The sequence below is a fragment of the Notamacropus eugenii genome, chromosome 2, assembly GCF_028372415.1.
Source record: "Notamacropus eugenii isolate mMacEug1 chromosome 2, mMacEug1.pri_v2, whole genome shotgun sequence".
NCBI classification, from domain to species: Eukaryota; Metazoa; Chordata; class Mammalia; order Diprotodontia; family Macropodidae; genus Notamacropus; species Notamacropus eugenii.
The window spans coordinates 270,253,647-270,278,872 of record NC_092873.1 but is presented as its reverse complement, the minus strand read 5'-3'; the positions used below and the strand labels follow the sequence as shown (position 1 = coordinate 270,278,872).

The 25,226-nt window shown below is 40.8% G+C and overlaps 1 protein-coding gene across 2 annotated transcripts in view; it reads right to left on the bottom strand.

Annotated features, from left to right (window-relative positions):
- The window catches only part of SLC44A3 (solute carrier family 44 member 3), a 99,847-nt gene that overhangs the window by 26,201 nt on the left and 48,420 nt on the right, over nt 1-25,226 (bottom strand). Inside the window, exons 10-12 of one of the 2 annotated variants that reach the window (XM_072644066.1) lie at nt 20,589-20,754; nt 3,971-4,127; nt 850-936 (exon numbers count right to left, since the gene is read on the bottom strand). In XM_072644066.1, the coding sequence (XP_072500167.1) occupies nt 850-936; nt 3,971-4,127; nt 20,589-20,754 (410 nt within the window). The remainder of the gene's footprint in view (nt 1-849; nt 937-3,970; nt 4,128-20,588; nt 20,755-25,226) is intronic. The other variant, XM_072644067.1, reaches the window with a different exon arrangement.

Sequence of the window (25,226 nt, the reverse complement as noted above, 5' to 3'; positions counted from 1 at the left end):
GACACGGCCAAAGTGCTGTTTTGTTTTGCTTATTTAGTTCTTCGTTAAAAAAAAAAAGAGTTCTATTGTGGAGGTGGTGGCAGAGTCATTGGGAAGGGACATGTTAAAAACGGCATCAATGAAACTTTTTTTTTTTTAAGTGTATGGAATGTAGATTTGGAGGCAATGATTGTACATGGTCATTTCTAGGAGTTTGAGGAGATGGCAGGAGAAAGTAAAGAGTTTTTAAAGGCTAGAGAGACTGGGGAGTTTACTGCCATAAAAGGAGTCAATGAATTAGGAGACGCTGAAGATGAAGAAAGGGAGGGAATGATGGGAAGGCCATACTTCTGGAGGAGAGAAAGAATTCAACTCAAAGATTTTATGCTTTCCATCAATCTGAATATTTTTGGACAAAGAAAAATCAAAATTTAAACAATAGTAGTATGCAAATGTTTTTAAATTACAGGGGGAAAAAGTTATTTATATCTTGAAAGAAAATTGGTGGAATGTGTAAAATTAGAGAAGTAATTTCCTCCCCATTTAAAGGAAAATTATAGTTCTCTGACAAGACAATGAAAATACTATGTTCATTAAACTGGTGATTTATTCCCTTTTGTTCTTTTCACTGAAAAGAGAAATATGTCTCTTTCAGAACCAGAGAGACCAGCGTGCTTTAAAGCCAAAGGCAATCCTGGGCTATCAAGTGCATTCCTTACTATTTCATGCCATTAAGTTCAATCCTACCAACATTTATTAAGCACCTACTAAGAGCCAGGCACCATGCGGTTCTGGAGACAGAAAAACAAAAAACGAAACTGACCTCAACCCTCATCTCCGTGTAATAAAGAGCCTGTTTGTGAAACATACCTGGTTTAAATGACTCAGGCACTTGTCCAGGCACCAAAAACAGTATAAACAGCACTTGAGTATGTACTTTGCAAAGGCACTCTCCTCCTATCGGGGAAAAGGAAAGTCAGAAAATGGAGAAAAAGCAAATAAGGCGAGGGATACATGAGTTCATCCCCAATATGCTAAGGGTCTGTTTTAGCTTGGACACAATTTTGAATACAGTGATTCTTATATGATGACAAAGAAATGTGTTTATTTAGTAAGAAACAGGAAGAGGTAGCTCACAGGAGTTGGAGAGAGCTGGCTTTGGAGTCAGGAAGACCTAGATTCAAACTCTGCCAGTAATACAGACCAGCTACAACACTCTGGGCAAGTCACGTAATATCAAAGCACCACAGGCAACTTTCTAGGACTTTGTTTTTGAATCATTCCTCTTAGATCCTACCAAATGTCTCTCAAGTTGCACACAATTTTTATTATATGGAAAAAAGTAATGTTCTGGTGAGAGCACCCAAGTAATATGGATCTTTGATCTAGATCCTTTTTGCTTAGGAATCAGCAATTTCATCAGGTAGGGAACAACCAGAGTGGAAACTCTAATATTGTTGATCCACAATCTGTCTGCAACTTAAAATTTTAGAGCTGGGATACACTCTATACAGCTCAATCTTGCCCTAATTTTGCAGAATAGGAAACTGAGTTCCAGTAAGGTTAGGTGACTTATCCATGGTCACGCAGCTAGTGGCAGGTCATGAACCCAGGTGATTTTTGGTTCCATCTACTATGCCATGCTCATCTCCCCACTGCCCCTCCTCAATCTCCCACTCCCCATCCCTCAGCTCTATACATATATATTAAAAAAGAGAGAACCAGTTTAAGTTTCATCTTATTAGAAACAAAAATTCCAGTTTAGGGGTTAAAGTCCAAGAAAGAAAATTATACTTTCTTAAGACAATCTGAATTCCTCACATGTCTCAATACTGAGACTACTGGGGGGTGTGGGGGAGGAGTCAAGCATGAAGTGCCCACATTCAGAGTTAATAATCAGTTAAGGAATTTCCACAAATAACTCTGAAATCTTACATCGGCGGGACCCCAGCCTTATATGGATTTATTTTTGGTTTTTGGTAGAGATTTTTGGCCCTAAAGCCAATTCAATTGTATGAAACCATAGCTGAGTTCTGGGCCTGTTTCTGATCGTAAACCAGCCTACTTAAAGCAGCAAAGACAAATGGTGGTTGGCTGAAATTTCTAAGTTGAAGATACATAATGTGAAGGAGGATTTTTATTTTTAAAGTCAGAAAAGGATTATAACTCTTGAGATGGAAGTGACCTTTAGAGGTCATCCATTTTACAGACGAAGAAACTGAGGCCCAAAGACATTTAATACAGGTGTCACACAGATTACAAAGGTGGGATCTAGATTTAAACCCTGTGAGACTACGGTCATCGCTCCGTCCACTCTGCCATCAATCAATCAGTGAACATTAAGGACCTGGGGATACAAAGACAAATGTTCCTAACTCAAAGGACCTTACAGGGTGGTCAGGCTGCCTCTTTTTAAGGACCCTTAGAAGTATAATGTGATCACAAAGGATTTGGGCTTCATGTTGCTGTGAAATCTCAGTGGATTTCATGATTCCATTCTTGAGACCTGGAGCTGTCCTGCCAATTTCTTCCCAAGATTTATAAAAGGTCTTTCCTTTAGAGACTGGCTTTTTATTTTATTTTATTTTATTTTTTTGCCTTCTGGGTCAGTTAAACCTCCTGCTTGATTTATATGAAAACTAATTTCTCCCCAAGGAGTCCCTTTTTCCAGGTGTCTTGAGATGGGAGGAGTTAGGGACCATTTCTGAAAAAGCAGAAGCTAGAAATTCAGAGGACAGACATCTTCAAGGTTTTGTCCAAGGCAGGGAAAAGACTCTTTTCGAGAAGGAGGAAAACCACCAAAATGTGGCTCCTCCAGACTCAGACAGTAATAAAACCAAAGTCAGCAGTTCTACACCTCAAATGACAACTACTTAACATGCATTTCATGATCCGGAAGCCAAAGGGTTTTTGTGTGAAATCCAATCAATGTTTCCCAATTTCTGCACTCATCTCATGGTTTTTTCATGGATTATTAAAAAAGCACACAGCAATTTCTGAATAGTTTTCACTCTCCAGAAAAGAACAAAAAAATTCCAAGGGCTTGAAAAGACATCTTAACATACAGACTCGTCTCCATTTCACTAATGGTACATAGACACACTGAAAAGGTTTGGATCTTAAATAGCTGCAACTTCGGATGTTTCTCCAACCCCTCTGGCAAATAAAGACAGCTTAACATTGTGTGAGAACAGGCTGGCTTGGGGGATTTCCAATCTTTCCTTGTTCCAGTGGGCCAGAAATACCATGAGAGCAGCTGTTTTCCTGGTGTTCTGGTTTCTGTTGGCATTCATAACCAAATGTGCATGGAAATAAAAACCAGCGGGATGGGGCGGGAAATTTGGGGGGGAGCAGCAACACAAACAAAAACCCTATAGTTTTCTGTCTTTTGCTTAGGGTTGGAGCAGAGATTTGGATCAGCTTGCCCATTCCTGTTATACACACCAGCAACTTCCCATGACATCCTGTGCAAAATGGACAAGGTCAGGTATATCCTCTCATAAAAACTAGAAGTAAACCTTTCTACCTAGTGCTCCATTTATTTATTTATGAAAATGGCCATGAGACTAATGCCCTGGCAGACTTCAAATTTCATCTCAAGTATTTATTCCTGTTTTTCTCCCTCTAGCAAACATTTAAATGAGAAAGAAACCCTGTTAAATGGGAGGCACTCAAACTATTTCCAGATCTCTCTCTCTCTCTCTCTCACACTCACTGTCTCTCTTCCTCCCTCCCCTCTCTTCTCCATGTTTGGAGGAGCCCAACAAAATCCACAAACAAAAAGTAGAAGGAGAAAGACTTGCACAGTGAGAACAAACGACTGAAAGAATATCGGAGCCCACTGAATGGATGCTGGCCCAGATTGGATATCCTCACTCTGAGCCAGCTGTACTTTTCCAGCTGGTTACTTTCCTGCAACCTGACCCCTGGCAGCAGGCCAGGGCAGGAGGCAGGGCTTGGGGGGGGAGGGTAGAGAGTATAATTCACTTACCTTTTCTTTCAGGGTGTTAGAGAGATATGTGAAAACAGTTCTTGGAATCCTCACCATGGTGATTAGAAAGGACCCCTTTACAACTGTTCCTTGATGATAGTTAAAAAGAGTGACCAGAGATGAAAGGATGGGGCGCCGAGGAGGGTCACTTTTATTTCTACGAGGGGAAGGAAAAAAAAGAAACATTCAAAAAGGCAATGATCCAGCTACCCCATGACATCTCTGGGTTTTAGATCAGTGAGAGGACCCAAAGTTTCAGCCTCATGAAGCAGAGAAGGGACAGCCATCACTGAATTTAAGTAATTATTTGGGCTCATTGAATTTCTTACAAATAACTCTCGAGGGGAGGAGTCATGTAGGAAACTGGTTCTGGAGCCAGCTTTGGAGTCAGGTAGTGTGGTACAATGGAAAGATCAGAAGACATGGATGTGTATCTTAGCTCTGACAATCACTATCTGTGTGACTTTGGGCAAGTAAGTCACTTTGGCTCTCTAGGTCTCAGTTTCCTTAGCTATAAGTTGTAAATCAAAAGGATTAGACTAGATCAGGGTTTCTTAGCTTTTTCTTTTTTTTTTTTGTGGAATGGAGGATCCCTTCTTAATAATGTTTTTAGATGCTTAAAATTAACTGTATAGTATCCCAAAGGAAACTGACTATGCTAAAATTGGTTATCAAAACATAAAAAAAAGTCCAGGGGTCCTAGGTTAAGAACGTCAGAGATGATTCCTCAGGTCTCTTTCAATTGTAAATCTAAAATTCTGTGATCCTAAGACCCGGATTCAATTCTTGCTTCTTATACACACCAGCTGTGTGACTGTGGAAAAGGAGGAAAGACAAGGGAAGAGAGGGAAATAAGCATTTATACAGCATCTACGAAGCGCGAGATGCTTTAAAATATTATTTTATTTGATCCTTACATATTCTTGCAAGGCGAATGCTATCATTTTCCTCATCTTAGAGCTGAGAAAGTCAAGCAAACAGAAATTAAATGACTTGCCCTGGGTCACATGGCTAGAAAGTACGTAAGGGCAAATGTGAACGCAAGTCTTCCTGACTCAGGCCCAGTGCGAATCCACTGAGCCATCTTAACTGACTCTGGGCAAATTAATTAAACTTTAGAAGATAAATAAGGGTTGCCCTTCTTCAGTGGTAGGAGTTCCCTAAACCAATGAAATCACAGGTCAGGACAAAAACAAAAAACAACAAACTCAAAGCTCTTTTGGTTTTATTCAATAATGCCAGTGGAGACAACAGAAAAAGCCCCAAGAGTTGAGGTAAGCAAATCCCCCGTTTCTTCTTTGCTCCTGAACTCCTGTCACTGAACTTAGCCTCGTTCCTGCTTCAGAAGTTTATCAGGATACCTAATCAACGACCTCAAAGGACTGATTTTGCACGTGGGAACGAAACCAGAGCAACACAATTGTGCAGGATTTTGGCGATTGGATTTCAGCAGCCAAACAATAACCCTCTGCCAATGAAATGCATTTCAGTTGGCGGACAGCAATCCAAACAACCACACTCTCAGATGCAGGCCCTTCCAAATAGCTCTGGGATAGGAGACTGCTGAAAGTAAGTGGTGGGGTTTTCTTTTTTTTTTTGGTGGTTGCTGCTGTTTTCTCTTTAAAGGTCACTTTCATGTGAATCATTTACAGAAATGGCCATGACACAACTCCCAAGAATGTCCCTGGGCCAGCGTCATAGGCAGGAAGAAAAACGAAACAGAGCAGAATGGGTATCAACCTTTGCCCTCCCCAAGCCCTGCACCCCTCTATTCAGCCCCACCACTCTGTTCCCACCGACACCACACCACCGAGAGTGATAGACATGGTTCACGGGAAAGACAGAGGCCTTTGTGAACAGTTCTTTCACTCCCGCCAAGCAAAGCCCTATGGACTCGCTGCTGGGTTCTTCTACACTGCAGTGCAAGCTGATGGCTGAGAAATCCTGAAAATGGACATTCTAACTTCACGACTTGTTTTGGGGGCATGTAAGGAAAGCAGGCAGAAAGGTCCTGGGGTTTTAAGAAATGTATCTTTATCACAAGTATAAATCAGACTAGGATTTTTTTTTCTTCTTGAAGGACAAGACCCGTGATTTCATATATGATACTCTTTGGCATGAAAACTCCATTCAGCAAATGCCAGGCACATACTGGCATCTATTCTCAAACTAATCTGGCATCTTTCTACTTTTTCAGTCTTCCTATATGTTACTCCTTTCTACTCACTCTTAAGATACAGCTATTCTGGACCCACACATGACATTTTATCTCCTTTCTCCACACCTTTGCCCTGGCTGTCTACTCTCTGCCTAGAACATAATCCTTCTCCTTTCTACCTCTTAAAATCCCTGGCTTCTGTCAAGACTCGGCTCAAATGCTGCTGCCTCCAGGAGGCCTTTCCTGGTCACATCCAGATGTTGCTGCCCTCTGTTTTAGGGTGATCTTCCATCTATTTTGTATGTTTTTGCATACACATTTACATATATACACGCACATATGTGGGTACATATATACATATACACATATGCATGTTATTTATAAAATTTGGAGGCAGAAATAAAAATAGTACCCATCTCAAAGAACTTACATTCTAATGGAGGAGACAACATATTTGACTTTTTTCTCTTTCTTTCCTTCTATAGACATATAATAGGCTATGTTACATATTATACATACATGAATATATATATGATATATATAACCTCTGCTCTCATTACATTCTAATGGAGGAGACTATACACATACACACACATATATAGTCAGCATAATATATATAGTAGACAATACGTAGTACACACATAAATATGTATAATATATGCAATGTATATTATATACAATAGATACATAACTATGTAACTATATAAATATCACACACGTCTCCCTCATTAGAATGTAATCTCTTTGAGAGCAAGGACTGTTCAGTTGTTGGTGTGTGTGTGTGTGTGTGTGTGTGTGTGTGTGTGTGTGTTCATCCTTCGTTGCAGAAGAATCAGAGAAATGATGACATGACTTGCACTTGACTTTGTTTTGAGTGAGGGAGGTCTGTGCAGGTCACCAGCCTCACTTCTCTTCCAGAGCCATCTGAATCCAGTGACCAGATATTCATCAGGACGACTGGAGATGACCCAGGATGAGGCAATTGGGGTTAAGTGACTTGCCAAGGCAATTGGGGTTAAGTGACTTGCCCAAGGTCACACAGCTAGTGAGTGTCAAGTGTCTGAGGTGATATTTGAACTCAGGTCCTCCTGACTCCTGTACTGGTGCTCTATCCACTGCACCACCTAGCTGCCCCTTAATGGCTGCTACCCTTTGTCCAAAGGCCCTACACATCCCTGTCCCATGGCTCCCAAATTTCCATCTACTACTCCCTCAATCCCAGTGAGGTAGGATCTTTGGCTGCCTAAGCATCCCTATCACCCATCCTGTCCCCACTTCCCATTCTATTGTCCCTATGCACCTCTACCCCATCCCTCCCAAGTCCTCTCGTTACTTTAGAGTCAGCATTTTTCCCACTCTCCTTACTCCAAATGAAATCAGAGGTTTGGACACTTTCCCAATCTTTTCCCCAGTTCTCCTACCCCTCACTAAATCCCAGAAAAGAACATTTTGCAGGAATAAACTAACCTATTTTCTGTTTTATTTTTGCCTGGTGTTTTTTTTGGGGGGGTGGGGTGGGAGAGATATTTGGAAGAAGAGAAAAGAGTTTGCTCTCCCATTTAGACAGCATATATGCAACTGAGTTACATTATTATTCTAATGCCTGCTGCTTAATACAGTGTCTGGCACAGAGTAAGGCACTCAGTAAATGGTTATTGATCAATTGATTTTGTGTCCACGGATCAAGGATAAAATCTCTTTACAGGCCTGATATGGAGTAGTGAGTACATGAGACCAGGGGGTCTAATTCACAGGGTGGGTCTGTCATAATATAATAATAATAAAAAATTATAATATACCAGGGTTTTCTTTACTAAAGTACACCTATCAGTCTCGAGTATATAAATCTCCAACCTCCACTTCCCTATCACACAGCACACCCCACCTAACATTTTAGTGGTCATTCAAGACACTGTGGTGTAGTGAACCTAGATTCAGGTCCAGGTTCCAATCCTAGGCCTGCTACCTACTAGCCACTAGTACCTTTCAGCCTCTTCTTTAGTACAAGGGGTACGACTTTAAGGTCCCTTCTAACACTACTTTTGTGTGTGATCATACAAGTTCCATGCCTGTATGATATGATCCAAAGGCAAAGTTGCCAGGAGTCAGTGAGAGGGGCAAAGCCCACCCCAAACTCCTTTACAAGGCTGATTATGGACTGAGTAGCTTGGGAAATTCCATGGCTGAATTATAGGATGCTGGGACAGGGCGACCTCATCAGAGTCCCTGCCAACCAGTTCCTCCCACTAAGTCTAGGGGAGAAGTACTAAGAACATTGAATTAAAATATTAACCATGCTTAGTGGACACAGAGGGGCAAAGTCTGATTTCTTTACAGCCAGCCAAAGAATTTTTCACTGGCAAATGGATAATTCAGCCCTCTTTCCATCTGCTTAGTGATGGCTGAACTCAACTTACCATGAATGTCTGTCCCTGAGGCAGGATTTAGTATGGTAGAAGAGACACTGAATTTAGAGGTACAAGACTGAGTTTAAATCCTGGTTCTCCTAAGGGTACCTAAGTGACTGGACTAATAACTTTTACTTCTCTGAGACTCTCTTTAACTCTCTATTCCTAGCAGGCCCTAGAAGCAACAGGAGCAGACCCACTCTGACTCTTCAGAGACACTATTTCCCCCACCCCCATTCACTCCCTCCTCCTCATTCTCAGTCTGAGACTTGCCCTGGGCCAGCGATGCCCTGGATGTTGACTGTTGGAGGCTAAGTGGAACCAAGACTCAACCCCCTATATCCAGCAGATCCAACTTCATCCCATTTGGCCATCCTGCTAGGATACCACAGCCCAGCCACCGAGATTCATTTTGCCATCTCCCCTTCCACAGGTATCCCTAACTCCTTTGTGTCTCTTCCTTAGGGAATGATATTCAAGTTTATATTAAAAATGTTACTAGAAAGGGCATGACAACCATTTGCCCCATGGCTCTACTTAACCTGCTCGAGACTGTTGTTTGTTTTCTCAATAATTAGGATCGAATACAAACTCCTCTGCCACGTACAGCCCTTCATGATCAGGATCCAGCCTATATTTCCAGATTATCTAGACCTCCTTCCATTCCAGCTACATAGACAGTATTCCATCTCCCAGCTTCATGTTTCTGACCAGTCTCACCTGATGCCCTGTCCCTGGAAGACTCTCCCTTCTCAACATCCATCTCGAGGCATCCCTCAAAAGCACAGCCCAAGTATCACCTCCTTCAAAGGAGCCTCTCCTGATTCCCCCTCCCCAAATCACTTCCTATTTATGTTATATAGATCTTATATTTACTCAAGTTAACAGACATTTATGAAGCACCTACTATGTAGCAGGCACTGTGCCCAGTGTTGGGGATACAAAGAACTTTGTCACAGTCTACAGAAAGGAGAACGTTCGAAAAACTATCCATAAATAAGCTTTATACTGGACAAACTGGGGGTAGTCAACAGAGGGAACTAAGATTAAAGAGGTTGAGGAAAGGCTTCTCGTAGAAAGTGAGACTTGAAGGAAGCCAGGGAAGGGAAGAGGCAGAGACAAAGAGGGAGAAAAGTCCCAGGGATCAGGGACAGGCAGTGAATATGCTCAGAGTCCAGAGGCATTGGAACGAAGAGAATGGCCGGTGGGGCTGGGGATGGGAAGGCAGGAAGGAGTTGAGTTATGGGCTTTAAAAGGCAAGAGGATTTTATATTTGATCTTGGAGGCAACAAGGAGTCACTGGAGTTGATAGAATGGGGGGGGATAGAGGAGGGAGATGGTCAGATCTTTATTTAGGAAGATTAATTTAATAGCTGAGTGGAGGATGGCCTGGAGTAGTGAGAGACCTTAGGTAGGGAGAGGAACCAGAAGGCTATCACAACAGCCTATAAACATGCTGTATATTCCTAGAAGAAGATAAGCTCCTTGAGGACAGGGACTGTTTTATGTTTTATTCCTACTATTGAACAGAGCTATACAGCAAGTACTTTTAAAATGCTTGTTGATCAACTGATAGACCTCACAAGCACAGGGCCTTCACCTTTGCCCCTCCATCACACCTATCAAAAGCTATTCTCAGTAAAGGATTTAATAAGCTTAATTCACAGTGAAGTATAATTGTCTAAGGCTTAAATTAATTATAGAGTTTCAAAGATGAGGACCTCACTGGCTGTCTAGCATAACCAGCACTTAGCACAGTGCCTAGTATACAGCAAGCACTTAATAAATCCTTGTTGACTGACAACTCATAGCCCTAAAAGAATCTTCACGATGAGGGGAGGGACTGCCTTTTACCTTTCTTTGAATGTTCAGTATGTGCCAGGTGCACAGTAAGAATTTAATAAATGCACATTGATTGTTTGACTATATATAGCACACTTAATTAGTAATCATCCGGGCCTGAGCTTGAATAATAATAACCAACCCTCTACCTCCTGAAGCAAAGCCCTCCCTTTTTGATAATTTGTTAGGATATTTTTTCTTAAATCAATTGGCCTCTTTGTAACTTTCATCTGTTACTCCTACTTATGTCCTCCGGGGTCAAAATCTAATACCTTTTCCAGAAGACAGCCCTTTAAATATTTAAGACAGATGTCATGGACGCCTTGCCTCTCCTCCTATCCTGAACCCAAATTTCTTTTCTGGGCTACATATCTCTAATTCCTTCAGCTGATTTTTGTGGCATGGGCTCACAGCTCTTCATCTTGCCATCTCTTCTAATTGATCTCTGGCTTATAAGTGCCCTTCCTAAAATGTGGCCCCTAGAACTGGAGACAGTTCTTCAAATATGGTCTGTTCAAATAAGAACAGAGCACAGTTATAACAGCGAAGTTTATCATCTCCTTGTTCCTGGAAATTCTGACTCTCAACGCAGCCCAAAACCACATAAGTTGTGGAAGTTGTTACATAATGCTTTTGACTCATATTCACTTTGCAGTCCTCTGAAACCCCTAGGATCTTTCTCAGACAAATTGCTTATAGTCATGCCTCTCCCATCTTGAAATCTGAGAAGTTGGGTTTTTTTAGCTTTAGTATATGCCTATGAAATTTTATCTTAGTATATTTAGCCACAGTTACGAGGCAGTCAAGACCTTTTTTGCATCCCAACTCTGTCCTTCAGTGTGTTAGCTATCTTTCCTAGTCACTGTAAAATTGACAAGGTTGTCACCTATCCCTTTATCCAAATCACTTACTAAAAAAAGTTAAACAGCACAGGGCCAAGTATGGATGCTTGGGACATTACACTGGTGACCTCCTTCTAAGATCACATCAAACCATTAATGCTTCATCTTTGGGTCTAGCTATTCAGTTACTTCTGAATCTAACAAATTGGACCTTACCAATAACTAATCCATTTCTTCCCATATTTTCCCTAAGAACAGCATGACAGACTTTATCAAATGCTTTGTTAAGATCTAGATGAATAATAACTATTGAATTCCCCCAATCCATTATTTTAGTAACCAAGTAAAGAAGAGAAATAAAGTGAGTTCCACATTACCTATTCATTGTGCTTATGTCCCAAATGTCCACTAACCATTTCTTTAATAAAAGACATCCTAAAATTCTATTAGAATCCAGTCTATGTCAAAAGACTCAGCTGTTGAGTCCTTATTTCCAGGACCTCATCTATAGGACAGACCATTAACACCAGGTCCCACTGTTCCTCTTTCCTAGTATTTGAAAGAAGACTGAGATAGACCTTCTAACATTCACAGGACCCTTGATATCAGGAACCCTTGTCTGAAGGTACCAATCACTCTTTCATTCTCAGTGAGGTAGTGTTCCTAGCTGTCTTCCATCACCACTTTCCATTCTATTATCTCCATCTACTTCTGCCCCACTTTGCTCAAATCTCCATCCAGCTCTGGCTGCCCCTTCCACTGTGCCCTCTGCAGTCCTTGTTCCATTGTTAACAAACTTCCCTTCAGACCCCTTTCTCTTGTGTTTCTTTCATATTTTGATATTCAAAGAGACCTGGACTTTCCCAAAAGATGCTTTGCCTTTTTGGCCACACTCTCATGTCCCCCAACACACTAGTCCTGAAGAGAAGCAGACATATTTTTTTTTCCCCAAGGCCCTCTGGATTCTCCTTTCGTTGCCATCAATCAGCAACCTCTCTTCCTTTGAGATTTGCTCTATTCAAACTTATCATCCAAACCAGATCTTGCTGACAATTATCTACTGGCCCTCTTCCTCTTTTTTTCAAAGAGTTTATTCATTATCTGGGTCATGGTCTTCTCTATCCTGCCTTTTTCCTTGGGGACTTCAACATATACGCTGATGTTTATTCAAACACCATGATCTTCCATTTCATCAATCTCCTCAACTCAGATGGACTCTACTTTTGTCACTCTTCAGCCATACATACTTCTTGATCCCATAACTGTTCCACTCCTGTGACCCAAGAATTCTGAAATTCCTTTATCTAACGATAACATCCTATCATCTCATTGCTCCCTATACATGTTTTTTACTCATTCTTTGTCCTCTCTTCTACCTCTCTTCCTCAGTAGATCACCTCCCCCATTTACTTTCCCCACTTCCTAATCTTGACTTCATAGTTAACCAGCTGAACTTATCAAATCTGCCTCCCTCTGCTCCTATGATGCTGAATAACGCTGGAAGAAATCACATGTGACGGAGCAGTGGTCATTCTCACCAAGGTCAACTCCTTTATTTGTACCCTTGATTCTATCCTCTCCAATCTCCTACCAATGACCCTGGAGATTACATCCACAACCATGCCCTTTAGCACTCATCTTTGGTTGCTCCCAGTTTCCTGATTTCCTTGTTTATAAACATGCCCAAATTTCCCCTACACTTAAACAACCTTCACGTGAACCTGCCATCCCTTCAAGTTACTGCTCTATATTTCCTTCCTTTCCCAAACTCCTGGTGGGGGAAAAACTGTTTATACTCATAGCCTCCACTGATCTCTTCTCACTTTCTTCAGATCTTTTGCAATCTGGCCTTTGAACTCATTCATTGAAACTGCCCCTCTCTAAGTTACCAGTGACCTATTAATTGCCAAATCCAACAGCTTTTCTTGAACTCTCTACAGCCAGTGATGCTGCTGACTACCTTTCCTTTACCTAATCTCTCATTTCTGGGTTTTCCTTACACTGCTCTATGTTGTTTTTCCTCTTACCTGTCTGACCACTACTTCTCAGTCTTCCCTTATAGATTATTATCTGTGTTCCACCCCTTAACTGTGTGTACATCCCAAGGCTCTGGCCCAAGATTCTGCCTTCTTTTCTCTTAGTGATCTCATCAGTTTTCATTGGTTCAATTACTTTAACTTCAAAAATAACTTTCAGATCTATCTATTCAAGGCTACCTCTCTTCTAAGTTCCAAAGTCTCACTACCAACTGCCTAGCAGACCGGTCTCATCTTTCTCCAATCTGTCCTCTACATTCAGCTGCCAAAGGAATATTCTCAAAAGCAAGGGCGGGGGTATCACTCCCCTCCCCACAAAACTCTAGTGACTTCCTCTTGCCTCTAGGATAGAACACAAAGTTCCATGTTTAGGATTGAAAATCCTTTACATTCTGACTCCAGTCTATCTTTCTACTACACACTGCCTTTCTTCATTTATTCTGCCCTTCTGTCAAATGGTCTCACACCTTCTGTGTCTCACACTCAACATTCTTTCATTTCTTTGTCTCCTTTGCCCAGAATGCACTTCTTTCTCATTTGTGCCTCAAAGGCCTTTGCCAACTCCTTCTGCTGCTAGTGTCTCCCTCCTCTCTCTCCTCATCAGTCGCCTTTTATTTTCTTGGTGTATACTCTGCATTTATTTACGCAGTCACATCTTATTTCCTCTTACAGAAAAAAATCCTCCTTCAAGGCAGGGGCTGTTTCCCTTTTGTCTTTGTGTTTCCATCACATATCTCGGTGCCTTAAAAATGCTTGTGGATTCTTTGCTTGAGTCTAGCTCATGGGCCTGTAGTTTGAAGAATCCATTCTCTTCTCTGTTTGCAAGATCAGGCCATTTGTTCTTCTACATCCATATACTTGTACCTTTAACTATTCAAGTATTTTCATCTTCCATGCAAGAATAGTATGAAATACTTTAGTCAGGCGCTTTGCTAAGACCTCAGCAAACAGTAATGTCCCTGAAGACAGGGGCTGCCATTCACCTTTCTTTGTATCTCTGGAGCTTAGCAGAGTGCCTGGTGCACGTATTTAATAAATGTTGATTGACTGTTGGACTGAATCTACAGTAGGAGTTCTTAGCGTGGGGTCTTTGAATTGTCTTTTAAAAAATATTTTGATCACTGTATTTCAATATAATTGATTTCCTTTGTAATCCTATGTATTATATTTCATGCATGTAAAATCATTGTTCAGTGGGGAGGGGCTTACATGTTTCACCAGGCTGTCAAAGGGGTCCGTGACACAAAAAATACTTAATAAGTCCTGATCTACACTAGTCTCCTGATCAACCAGTTTAGTAACTTGTCAAAAAAGGACATAAAGTCACAGCCTGACATGACCAGTTCTTCATGAAGGGCTGAAGGGCTGATGGGCATTTACATTTTAAAATGGAACCAAAGCCTTAGTCAGGAATTCCTGGCCTATTTGTAAGGGGGGAAAACCCACGATGTCTTAATTTCTCCAAATGCTGTTCATCCTTAGTTTTCAAAGAGGGCCAATGACATCAGAGGGTGATGTCTTGTGTGTGAATTGGATTTAAATGAAGCAGATTTGAACAAAGTCTTCAGTCTCTCTCTTCCAGAGTCACTGAAGTCCAGTTTCAAGGCAACAGTCAAGATGACTTGGAGATGCAATAGTTGGGAGTGAGGGTCCTTTCAACTCTGTGATTCTGTGAGTAATTTCTGAGTAGCCCAACCCCCAACCCCCAGTGTCTGCCACCCATCTTACTCCGAGCATTCTTCCTTCAAAGTAACATCAGAGGTAACTCCCCAATTCTTTAGAACTATAAATAAGGGGTTTTTATATCACAATCATTTCTGGAGATACCAGTGCACGGTGGGGAGGGGAAAGTTGCAAAGCCACTTGTCATAGAAGCACCTCTGACAACAGTGACTCCATTCTGAATTTGTGATAAGCATCTCAACTGAAAAGGAACACAGCAGCAAAAGTTATGAAAGTTACACTGCTTCTCCCCACTAGAAAACCAGAGGGAAGATTTACCAGGTGAAGCTTAGAGATATGCCAGTATAGCTTGATCTCCTGGTTATAGGTACTCGTCTTAGGCAAAAAGATGTCACATAATTTCGCCAATCACTGGACCTGTCTATTCACAAGACCAGCTGTATTGGGAAGGGGATGGAAATATGATCTCTTTGCAAACTCCGGGGTATTTCTGGTTGTGAAGAGATGAAGAACTTAAACATGTCTCTCACTGAAGCAAGCAGCTAGGACAGAGGACTTAGAAGATACCTATCTGTGTTACATTATTTCTGTGAGGTGAGAGGTTATGAAAGTAATTTTTTTTAATGCTTCAGTTTCTATAACCATGTAATAGGGTTGTTACTTGGCACTTCTCTACCTGCTCCTCCAGGGAATCTGCTGGGGTTAACGAGATGCTTGCTACACCTTTCAGATCCTTAGATGACCGGGACTTTCATTTTTTCTATTCCCCTAGAAACAAGCTTACTTACTGTCAGTCTCCCTGGCTTCACTTCTCACTAAGAGTTCTTCTGTGAATACTTCCAACCCTGCTAGTCAGCAGAGATGTAACTCTATTTGTATGTGTGCAGGGGTTAAGAGTACAGGAGTTATCTTGGCTGAGATGGCTGGATTATGAGTATAGGGGTCTACATATTAATAACCTTGGTCACTGTTTCACTAATTTTTGTTTTTCTTTGTTATAAGGGAGGGTTCATTTGGGAGGTGAGAAGGTGAGAAGGACTGGTATTTCCACAAGTGACTGACACAAAAGCAAAACGCATTAAGAAAAATCCCTATGTACATTTTTAAAGAGTTGGGGAGTTACCTTTGGTGTTACCCTGAAGGAAGAATGCTCAGGAGTGAAACGGGTGACAGACAATTGGGCCATCCTGAAATCAGATTATCTCACATTTAGAAGGTCATCTGAATCAGTGGCATCAAACTCAAATAGGAACTGAGGCTACTAAACCATGTATAAAGGATCCTTGTGGACTCTATATTGACTTAAGGTTTTAAAATATAATCTTATCTATGTCAGATTGCATTTTTATTTTGTTAAACATTTCCTAATTACATTTTATCGAGTTTGTAGGCCATATGCTGCCTGCACATCCATGTTTGACATCTCTGATCTAGACCAACTTCAAACCAAACTGACTTAAAAGGATCCCAACAAAAAGGTCACCTGCCTCTGCTTGAAAAGCAGTGGTGATAAGGGATTCACTACCCCCTAAGGTAAAGGATTTCATTTTAATTTGAAGGAACTTTTTCTTTATAACTAAATCTCCTGTCACTTTTTGAAAAACAAAAAAAGGAAATTCTGGACAAATAATGGACAAAATTCCATTGATTTCATGACATGAAGGTACTGAGATACTGCTCTGCTTTGGCAAATCCACCTGTCTCCTTCCATTCTCTCCCCAGCTCAATAAAACTTATGTTCCTTCCCTTGGGCACTGAAATCACCAACAGATCACTGTGGATCAATGAGGTCAGTCCTAGAGAATAGTAATATTGATTCAAGTCACTGGATGAGGTGCAAAATGTTCTTTCAATCTGGATTTATAGAATAGTTAAAAAAAAAACAAACCCTACTAACAAACTATCTGAATGATTGGGCCAAACTAACTAGGCACACAAGAAAAGCCATGTGGATGAAGAATTCCTATTATGCATATAATTGATGGACAACTCGTAGAGCTTGCTTATGAGCAGGGACATACACTGCAAATGGACAATAAGTTGGGACCAGAATTAAAGAAGTGAAGGAGAAAGGAAGTAGGGGCAGGGAAGAAAGAACAAGCATTTGTTAAGCACCTACTATGTGCTAGGCACTGTGGTAAGCACTAAAAATATTATGCTATTTGATCCTCACAACAAATGTGGGAAGTGGGTGCTATTATTAGCCCCATCTTGCAGTTGAAGGAGTTGAGGCAAATAAAAGCCAAGTGACTTGCCCAGAGTCAAATAGCTAGTAAGTGTATGAGGCTGGCTTTGGATTCAGGCCTTCCTGATTCCAACATTCTATCCACTGCATCACTTAGCATGCCAGGAGAAGAATGGATTGGATTGCCTTTGAAAAATTACGAAGCTCCTTAAATGACTCCAAATTTCTCTCAAAAATAAAGATCTAGTTTGTAAATACCAATATCACACTAGTATTGTTTTGTGCAATCACAGAACATGATAGCAAAAAATTAAAAATAAATCTCATTTAGAGTAGTAGATGGTCACACGGTAGATACGAGCTCCTAATGAATGAAGAACTTTAAAGTCGAACCAGGATAAAGGATGTCATCGAAGAAATAAATGATCAAAAAAAGAAAACATGTTGGTTCCAGAAAACATGAGGAACAACCAACGCATAGCCCTGTTCTCTGTTGGCACCCTTGCCAGATCAGGAGACATGAAAATATTAGAGTGAGGAAATCTCTGACATGTTTGTTGGGCTACCTGTGGCTGACTTATGGAAGGACACAGACAGAGTCACAGAAGATGGGCATGAATGGCTAGGGAAAAATATACAACATGGGAGGGACCATAAACACTGATGAGATCCCATATCCATCTGAGTATTAAAGTAATCAGTTCTGGCTAGCTAGATCACAGGACCAAATAAGTGATTCTTAAAGATCAAGAAGCAAGTTACTGGTCTAGAGTGGACCTAATCTAACCTAAAGCAGAAGACAAGATTGGCTTTCTCATTTTATAGTTATACATTTGCTTCGAGACATTTGAAAAAAAATCATATAAATAGACACATATCCTGGTTCTGAAACTTACAAGGGAGAATGACAATAACAGCATTGTTATTATGGCTAGCATTTATGTAGCAGATGCTTAATAAATGTTTATTGATTGTTCGAATCTACAGGACAGGTTTTCAGCTTTAAGACTTGCAAAGCATTTTACAAATGTTCATCTCACTTGACGTGAGATATTAGGTATGCAGCAATGAAGAAGTCCCTTAGTCTCTCTGTGTCTCTGTTTTCCCATCTGTAATATGGGGATGATAATATCTGCAACCCAACAGGGTTGTGATAAGGAAACTACTCTATAAACTTTAGAGTGATATATAATCTCAAGTAGGTCTGGCATGGACCTAAGTTTTATCCATATGGTGTGGAAATTTACTCCAACGATGCAGAATGACAATGTCTTTACCTTATAAACTCAGAGAAGTACCTACAGTGCTGGGATGTTAAATAACTTGCCCAGAGTCAACAGTTATAGGTGGGTATATATATCAGAGGTAAGATTCAAACCCAGGTCTTCCTGAGCCCATGACCAGTCCTCTGTCCACTACTTGATACTGCCAATAGAATGTGAGTTATTAATAACAGTCACTTGGATAACTGGGGTACTTTGGAGGAGGTTCCTTCAACCAATATATTGTCAAAACTGTACTGACTAAGAGCTCCATAGTTGTTCCAGAGAGAATAATTATGACAACAGGAATTATTTATACACTGCTTTAATGTTTCCATGGTAACTGCAGGTGTTAGGACATTTGAGTCTCACAACAACCCTGTGAGGAAGGGTTTCCAGGTATGATTATCCCCATTTTACAGATGGCTGAGAAGAATAAGACTCAGGGACTTGGCCGTGGCCACCCAGTTAGTGAATGCTATAACCAGGATTTGAACCAAGGACTTCCCTGGGCAAGTTCATCACTCTTTCCTCTATATTATGCTCCTTTTACTTCAGTAATGTTTACTTAAGTATGCAGGTTTCCCCCAAGTGGAAAGGAAGCTCTCTCAGGGCAAAGACCACTATTTCCCTTTTTGTCTCTGTTTCCCCAGCTCTACTCACAGATTCTGACATAACAGACATTTACTAAATGCCTATTAAATAGATGAATGAATATCCATTTTGGGTTTGGAAAGCCCTGGGGAAGTTATCCAGTCTATCCCTCTGGCTTTAAGTCAGTCCAAACTTAAATTAGCTCCATTTCCCCCACCTCATGAATGGGTGTCTCTCCAGTTGTGAAAGAATGCTATAAGAGAAAATTTTACAACTTCTCTTGGTAATGCACTAGCTGTTTGAACTGTCAAGAAACTGTTCCCAAATTTAAGCTATGCCATGAGGGGCTTAGGTTAAAACACATTTCCTCATATTTGGTGCTCAGCAGAGCCAGGACAGCTGGCTGCCATTCTTCATACAAAGACCACGATGAAGTCATTCCTCAAGCTTCTCCTCCCTAGGCTGAATAATCCCAGTTTCTTTCATCTCTCCTGGAAATTTTATTTCCCAGGCCTTTCATCATCCATGTGGCTCTCAGTTGAACCCTTCCCAAGCTAAGGATTAAAAAAACAAAAGCCAATGTGACTGGTTGAGTTTAACACGGGACTCTATGTCCTGGTTTGTTTAGACTCTTGGAACTTGTATGACGTGAATGACACTGATGAATATGCTTTGACAGTATTAAATCCTTGGGTTGGGTACAATCTGCCTCTCCACACACAGGCAGGGACAGTCTCCAGTCCTGAAACCATGAGATAAGAATGGGCCTTGAAACATCAAACCGAAAAAGAAGAGGCAGGGCTCTGCCAAGGTCAAAGAGAAAAACCACTTAAGAGCCTGAATTGTTTGACTAAAAGATGGCTGAGGAAATGAATCATGATGTATGATTCTTACATCAAGGCCCCCCCACTCTCAAGTGTTTTAATTGTCTTGAGATATAACCTTCAGCTAGCAAGGCAGAGGCTTAAAAAGTGCTTGTTATGGAACATAAAAGTGAAAAATGGCCATAAAATTGGTTTTTGGTGAGCCAAAATTATCATTATTAATAATATTATGATGGTGATTCCTTGTATATTTCAAGATAAGAAAGTTAAAAAGACACCAGAGAGAGAAAACCAATATATTATTAGTCTGACTTGTCAGCTACCCAGATGGAGCTTGAGACGTATCTAAAAACAAACATGACATCTTATTTTAATCAATAAATGAGCATTAAGTTTCTACTATGTGTCAAGCACTGTTAAGCACTGAAGATACAAATACAGCACTCTCTTTTTCCTCATGTTATTTTATTTTCACTGTGTACACGTCATTGTCCCTTTTTGAGAGTAGGCACTTAATAAATGTTCACTGGATTATTGAACTGGATGACTTTAGGTCAGTTTCTGAACCTTGGCTGCCTCCTCCATAAAATGGGGACAATAACATTGGAAGCATTACTTCACATGGTTGTCATGAGACTCCAAAGCAAAGCATTTTTAAAACCGTTATGTCCCATAACTCTACTGAACTTGGTGCTATCCCACAATTCCAAAAGATCTCTTCTGAGATTTCATCATGAGACATCCAGATGCCTTACTGAGAGAATAGAAGAGAAACCATACCTACCGGTTGAAATAGCAGGTGACCACTGCCCCAGCTATGATCATTTGTTGGCAGGCCAGGATAAATTCGCTAGTCCAGATAAGGCCAACTAAATGGTACCACCACATATATCGAATGCCAGAAAGAAGCTTATATTCCACGTGTCCCCCTGTTGTCACCTCGGTGGTACCTGCAGGGTCAAAGAAATGACGTTTCAACCAACCTTGTCCTATGTCAAGCACTGCCAAAATGGCTCATGAGGACAACAGGTCTTCTTCATGTCTGCTTATAATTCATGGATTATTCTTTAGCAATCAGTTAAGACCTCAAGTAGGAAGTAAACTTCTTGAGGGTAGGGACTGTTTTTGTCTTTGAATCTCCATTGCTTTGCACAAGATGATCAGGATAGGGAAATCCCAATGTGGGAACTCCTTTTATCAAGGAAGCTTGTAACCCTAAGAAGTTCTAAAGAACTGCCTGTGACATGCCACAGAGCATTAAATGTCTGAGTCAAGATTTCAACCTAGGCCTTTCTGGCTCCAGCACTCTCTCCACTACTCCACACCACTGGATGTCCTGGCTGTTTCCTTGAGATGCATGTTAACATTCCTTTCCCTACAAAGTACAGACTTTTGGAACCTATTATATTTTCCTCCTTGGCCATACAGCAAGTAGGTGTCTGAGGCTGTGTTTGAACTCAAGTCTTGCTGACTTTTGGTCCAGTGCTCTGTCCATTGTACTACCTAGATACCTGAGTTCAAATCTTGCCTCTCATGCATAATTACTACTTTTATGACCTTGGGTAAATCATTTCAATACAATTCAATTTGTACTGAGGTGAGAACCCCCTACATGTTTTTTCTCTTGGCCATAGTGCTAGTAAGTGTCTGAGGTGAGAGTCCATTACATGTTTTTCCCCTTGGCCCTATAGTTAATAAGTGTCAGAGGTGGGATGTGAACACAAGTGTTCCTGACTCTAAGTCCAGAATACTCTCCATGTACCCAGCACATATCAGGCATTTAACAAGTGCTTCTTGATCTGGGTTGAGTTAACTTTTGGGACGGTCAAGAAACATTTGTTTAAGAGAAGAAGCACATTGTATGTGTGCATGCGTGAACAATATGGGGTTTGGGGAATCATTATGGCTGAAACACCCAACACACTCTAGAACCTGCATAATGAAAAATTATGGCTAAACTTTCAAGCACATTTCAATAAACATTTTTAGTTTGCTAAAGTAACTACCCTAACTTAGCAGTTACCATGAGTTGATGAACTTAAGTAGGCTTTCCCCTAGTTGGGTCTGAGTTTTGGGAACCATTACTTAGTAGCCAGATGACCTTGGGTGAGTCATTTACTACTCTGATCTTCAGTTTCCTCAGTCAATCTATAAATATGTATTAAGTACCTACTGTGTGCTAGGTAAACTGAAAATCTCTTATTTTTCAGTTTGCAAAGGCATCTGTCTCAGGCTTCTTTTAAATTTCAAGGTCTAATGATTTTTAAGTAGGATTCAATTTATAAAAGTTAGTCATACACATGACTGACCTTTTTAGGAGCAAACCAATTGCTGAAAGCAAGGCATACCTACAACAAATGGAGGAGAATAGTAGAGCCTGAAATAGGATTTTGGGGAAAGGGAATGGGTGTAACCAGTGAATTCCAAAGAGCCTTAGAGCTCCCTCTACAGACTCTTTCATCACCAACACTCCTGAGTAGGAATCAGCCATAAACTCATAGGATCTGCAATAGAGAGGGAACTCAGAGGACCTGACCTCTTTATCTACCTGAGACCGAGGGAGAAAAAATGTCTTGCCCATGGTAAACAAGTAGAAAGGTTAAGATGCAGGATTTGAACTCAAGTCTTCAGAATTTGAAGTTAATTCTGATTCTAGAGTAAGGATTTTTTTTGTAACCACTTAAGTCACTGAGCATTATTAAGTGCCTACTATATGCTAGGCACTGTGTTAGCTGCTCATAATACAAACAAAAACAGTAGAATCCCTGAAAGCAAAGAGATTATCTTCTGCTGTCCTGGAGTATGTGTGGAATGGCACGGAATGGTAACAGAGAAGTACGTGCAAGATTTATGTAAAAATATTGAGAGGGAGGGAGGGGAATAATTAGCAAATGCTTCAAGTTTAGAAAATGCTTTCTTGGGGTGGTTAGGTGGTGCAGTAGATAGAGCAAATGCCCCAGAGTCAGGAGGACCTGAATTCAAATTCAGCCTCAGACACTTGACACTTACTAGCTGTGTGACCCTAAGCCTGACTATCACTCCCCACAAAAAAAATGCTTTCTCATAACAACAACTGGGGGGGGCTATACTAATTTTATTCCCACAAAATTCTCCTCTGAGAAAGTATGCTCACTGAGTGCAAGGATAGTTTTTCATTCTTTGTACTTTTATTTCCAAGGCCCAGCATGTTGTAGGCACTTAATAAATGTTTACTGAATTATATTAGAAAAAAATCTGGCTCTGAAGTCAGAAGGAAAAGTGAACAAGGGTTTATGAAGTGCCTACTATGTGCCAAGCACTTTACAGACATTAAAAATTCTCATTTGATCTTCCCAATAACGCTATTGTGACTTCTATTTTATACTTGAGGAAACTCAATGCAGACAGAGGGTAAGGAACACTTATCTGCCCTGGGTCATACAGCTAGTGAGAGTTTGAGGCTGTGTTTGAACTCAAGTATTCCTGACTTTTGGTCCAGTGCTCTGTCTATTGTACTATCTAGGTACCTGAGTTCAAATCTTACCTCTCATGCATAATTACTACTTTTATGACCTTGGGTAAATCATTTCAATGCAATTCAATTTAATAAACATTGATTATATGCCTATTATATGTCAAGCACCACACTAAGTGCTGGAGATACAAAAAGAGGCAAAAGACAGTCTCTGCCATCGTGGAGCTTACAACTGAATGAGGGAGAAATCATGTAAAAAACATATACAAAGCAAGCCATACACAGGATAAATAGCACATAATTAAAAGAGGGAAAGCACTGGAGTTAAGAAGGGTTAAGGAAGACTTCCTGTAGGAGGTGGATTTTAGTTGGGACTTAAAGGAAGCCAGAGTGGTCGGCAGTTGGAGTGGAGGAGGTAGAGTATTCCTAGGTCTCAGCCAAGAAACACTTTGCCTTTCCTACTATATAACTGGTGCTTCAACTAAGAAAAGAGTTCTTTACCTGAGGCCTATGAACTTATTTTTTTTATAATATTATGACAGCTGTGCTTATTTAATAAGTTTCATTATAATTGTATCCAGCATCTCTCTCTCTCAAAGATCTATCCCATATACCAGTATGTTTTAGAGGGGAAAAACTGATGGATACATTGAATAAGGCCATAAACATGTGCAGTGTATAGCACCTGTGGACCCCCCATCTTTACACAGGGGTACTGGATCTCATCATAATTAGTTTCCCTGGTAATCTTGTGGGTTTTATTTTATGCATTTAAAAACCATCCTGAGAAGGGGTCCATGGCACAAAACAAGAATACTTACTGAGGTAAGCTAAGGACTAAGGTCTACATTTATGGCAAGGTGAACAACTGGACAGTCAGCCAACAAGCATCTAATATGTCTTAGCTACTGTGCTATGCATTAGGTACATAAAGAAAGGCAAAAACCCAGTCTCTGCTATCAAAGAGCTCACAGCCTAATAGAAGACAGCTGTGAAAAGACACTCATTTTCTGCAGTGGCCACAACTCACCCTTATATAATTCAATTGTTCTCATCCAGTTGTTTTTCAGTTGTGTACCTACTCCTTCATGACCCCATTTGGGACCTTCTTGGCAAAGATCCTAAAGTAGTTTGCCATTTCCTTCTGCAAATGGAATTAAGTGACTCACCCAGGGTCACACAGGCCTGATTTGATGTCTGAGGTCAGATTTGTATTTAGGGAGAGGAGTCTTTTGGACTCTAGACCTGGCACTCTATCCACTGCACTGCCCTATATAATTTAGTCTTTCCCCAAAGTGCCCTACATTAATTAGACAGGAAGCAGGGAAAGGGAATTATGCTGCACAACAAAAGAGCTTTCCTGGTCTTGGAAAGGCCAGAATCTTGTTTTTTGGGCTCTCATGAACAAGCCTCGTGACCAGGCCTCTCGTGAACATTCTATTCAATGTTCCAGCCAAACTGGATGACAGAAATCTTCCACTTTTGATCATTCTAGCTCTGCTTTGGCCTATGGACAACCTGGGTATTAATCAAGATACTGATAAATGGGCAGGCTTTCTAGGATGGCTACATTTCAGAAGGGTGGGCTCTGAACCCAGGTCTTTATGACTCCAGGCCCAACATTACATCCAGCTATGCTTCAGAGAATCTTCCTATATTTATTTCTCTACGAAGCACAAACGTCCCTGAAACATATCACGTTCTGTTTTTTTTCCCTTAGGAATAAGCTTAAAATAACAAGAGGGCCAGAGAGTAGACTAGCTGCCACATGACAAAAATGCTGATTTCCTCAGATGTGAAAGAAACTGTGAATGAAAAATGTGAAGATTTTATCTCTCCCATCTCTTGGCTGCTTTTGTTGATGTGTTCATGTAGAATGACCCATGCTCAAGCATACCACTGGGTCACTGTTTGGGGCAGCAAGCTGGATATCAGAAGGGAGAAGTGAAGGTCTCCTTGGGCTGTAGG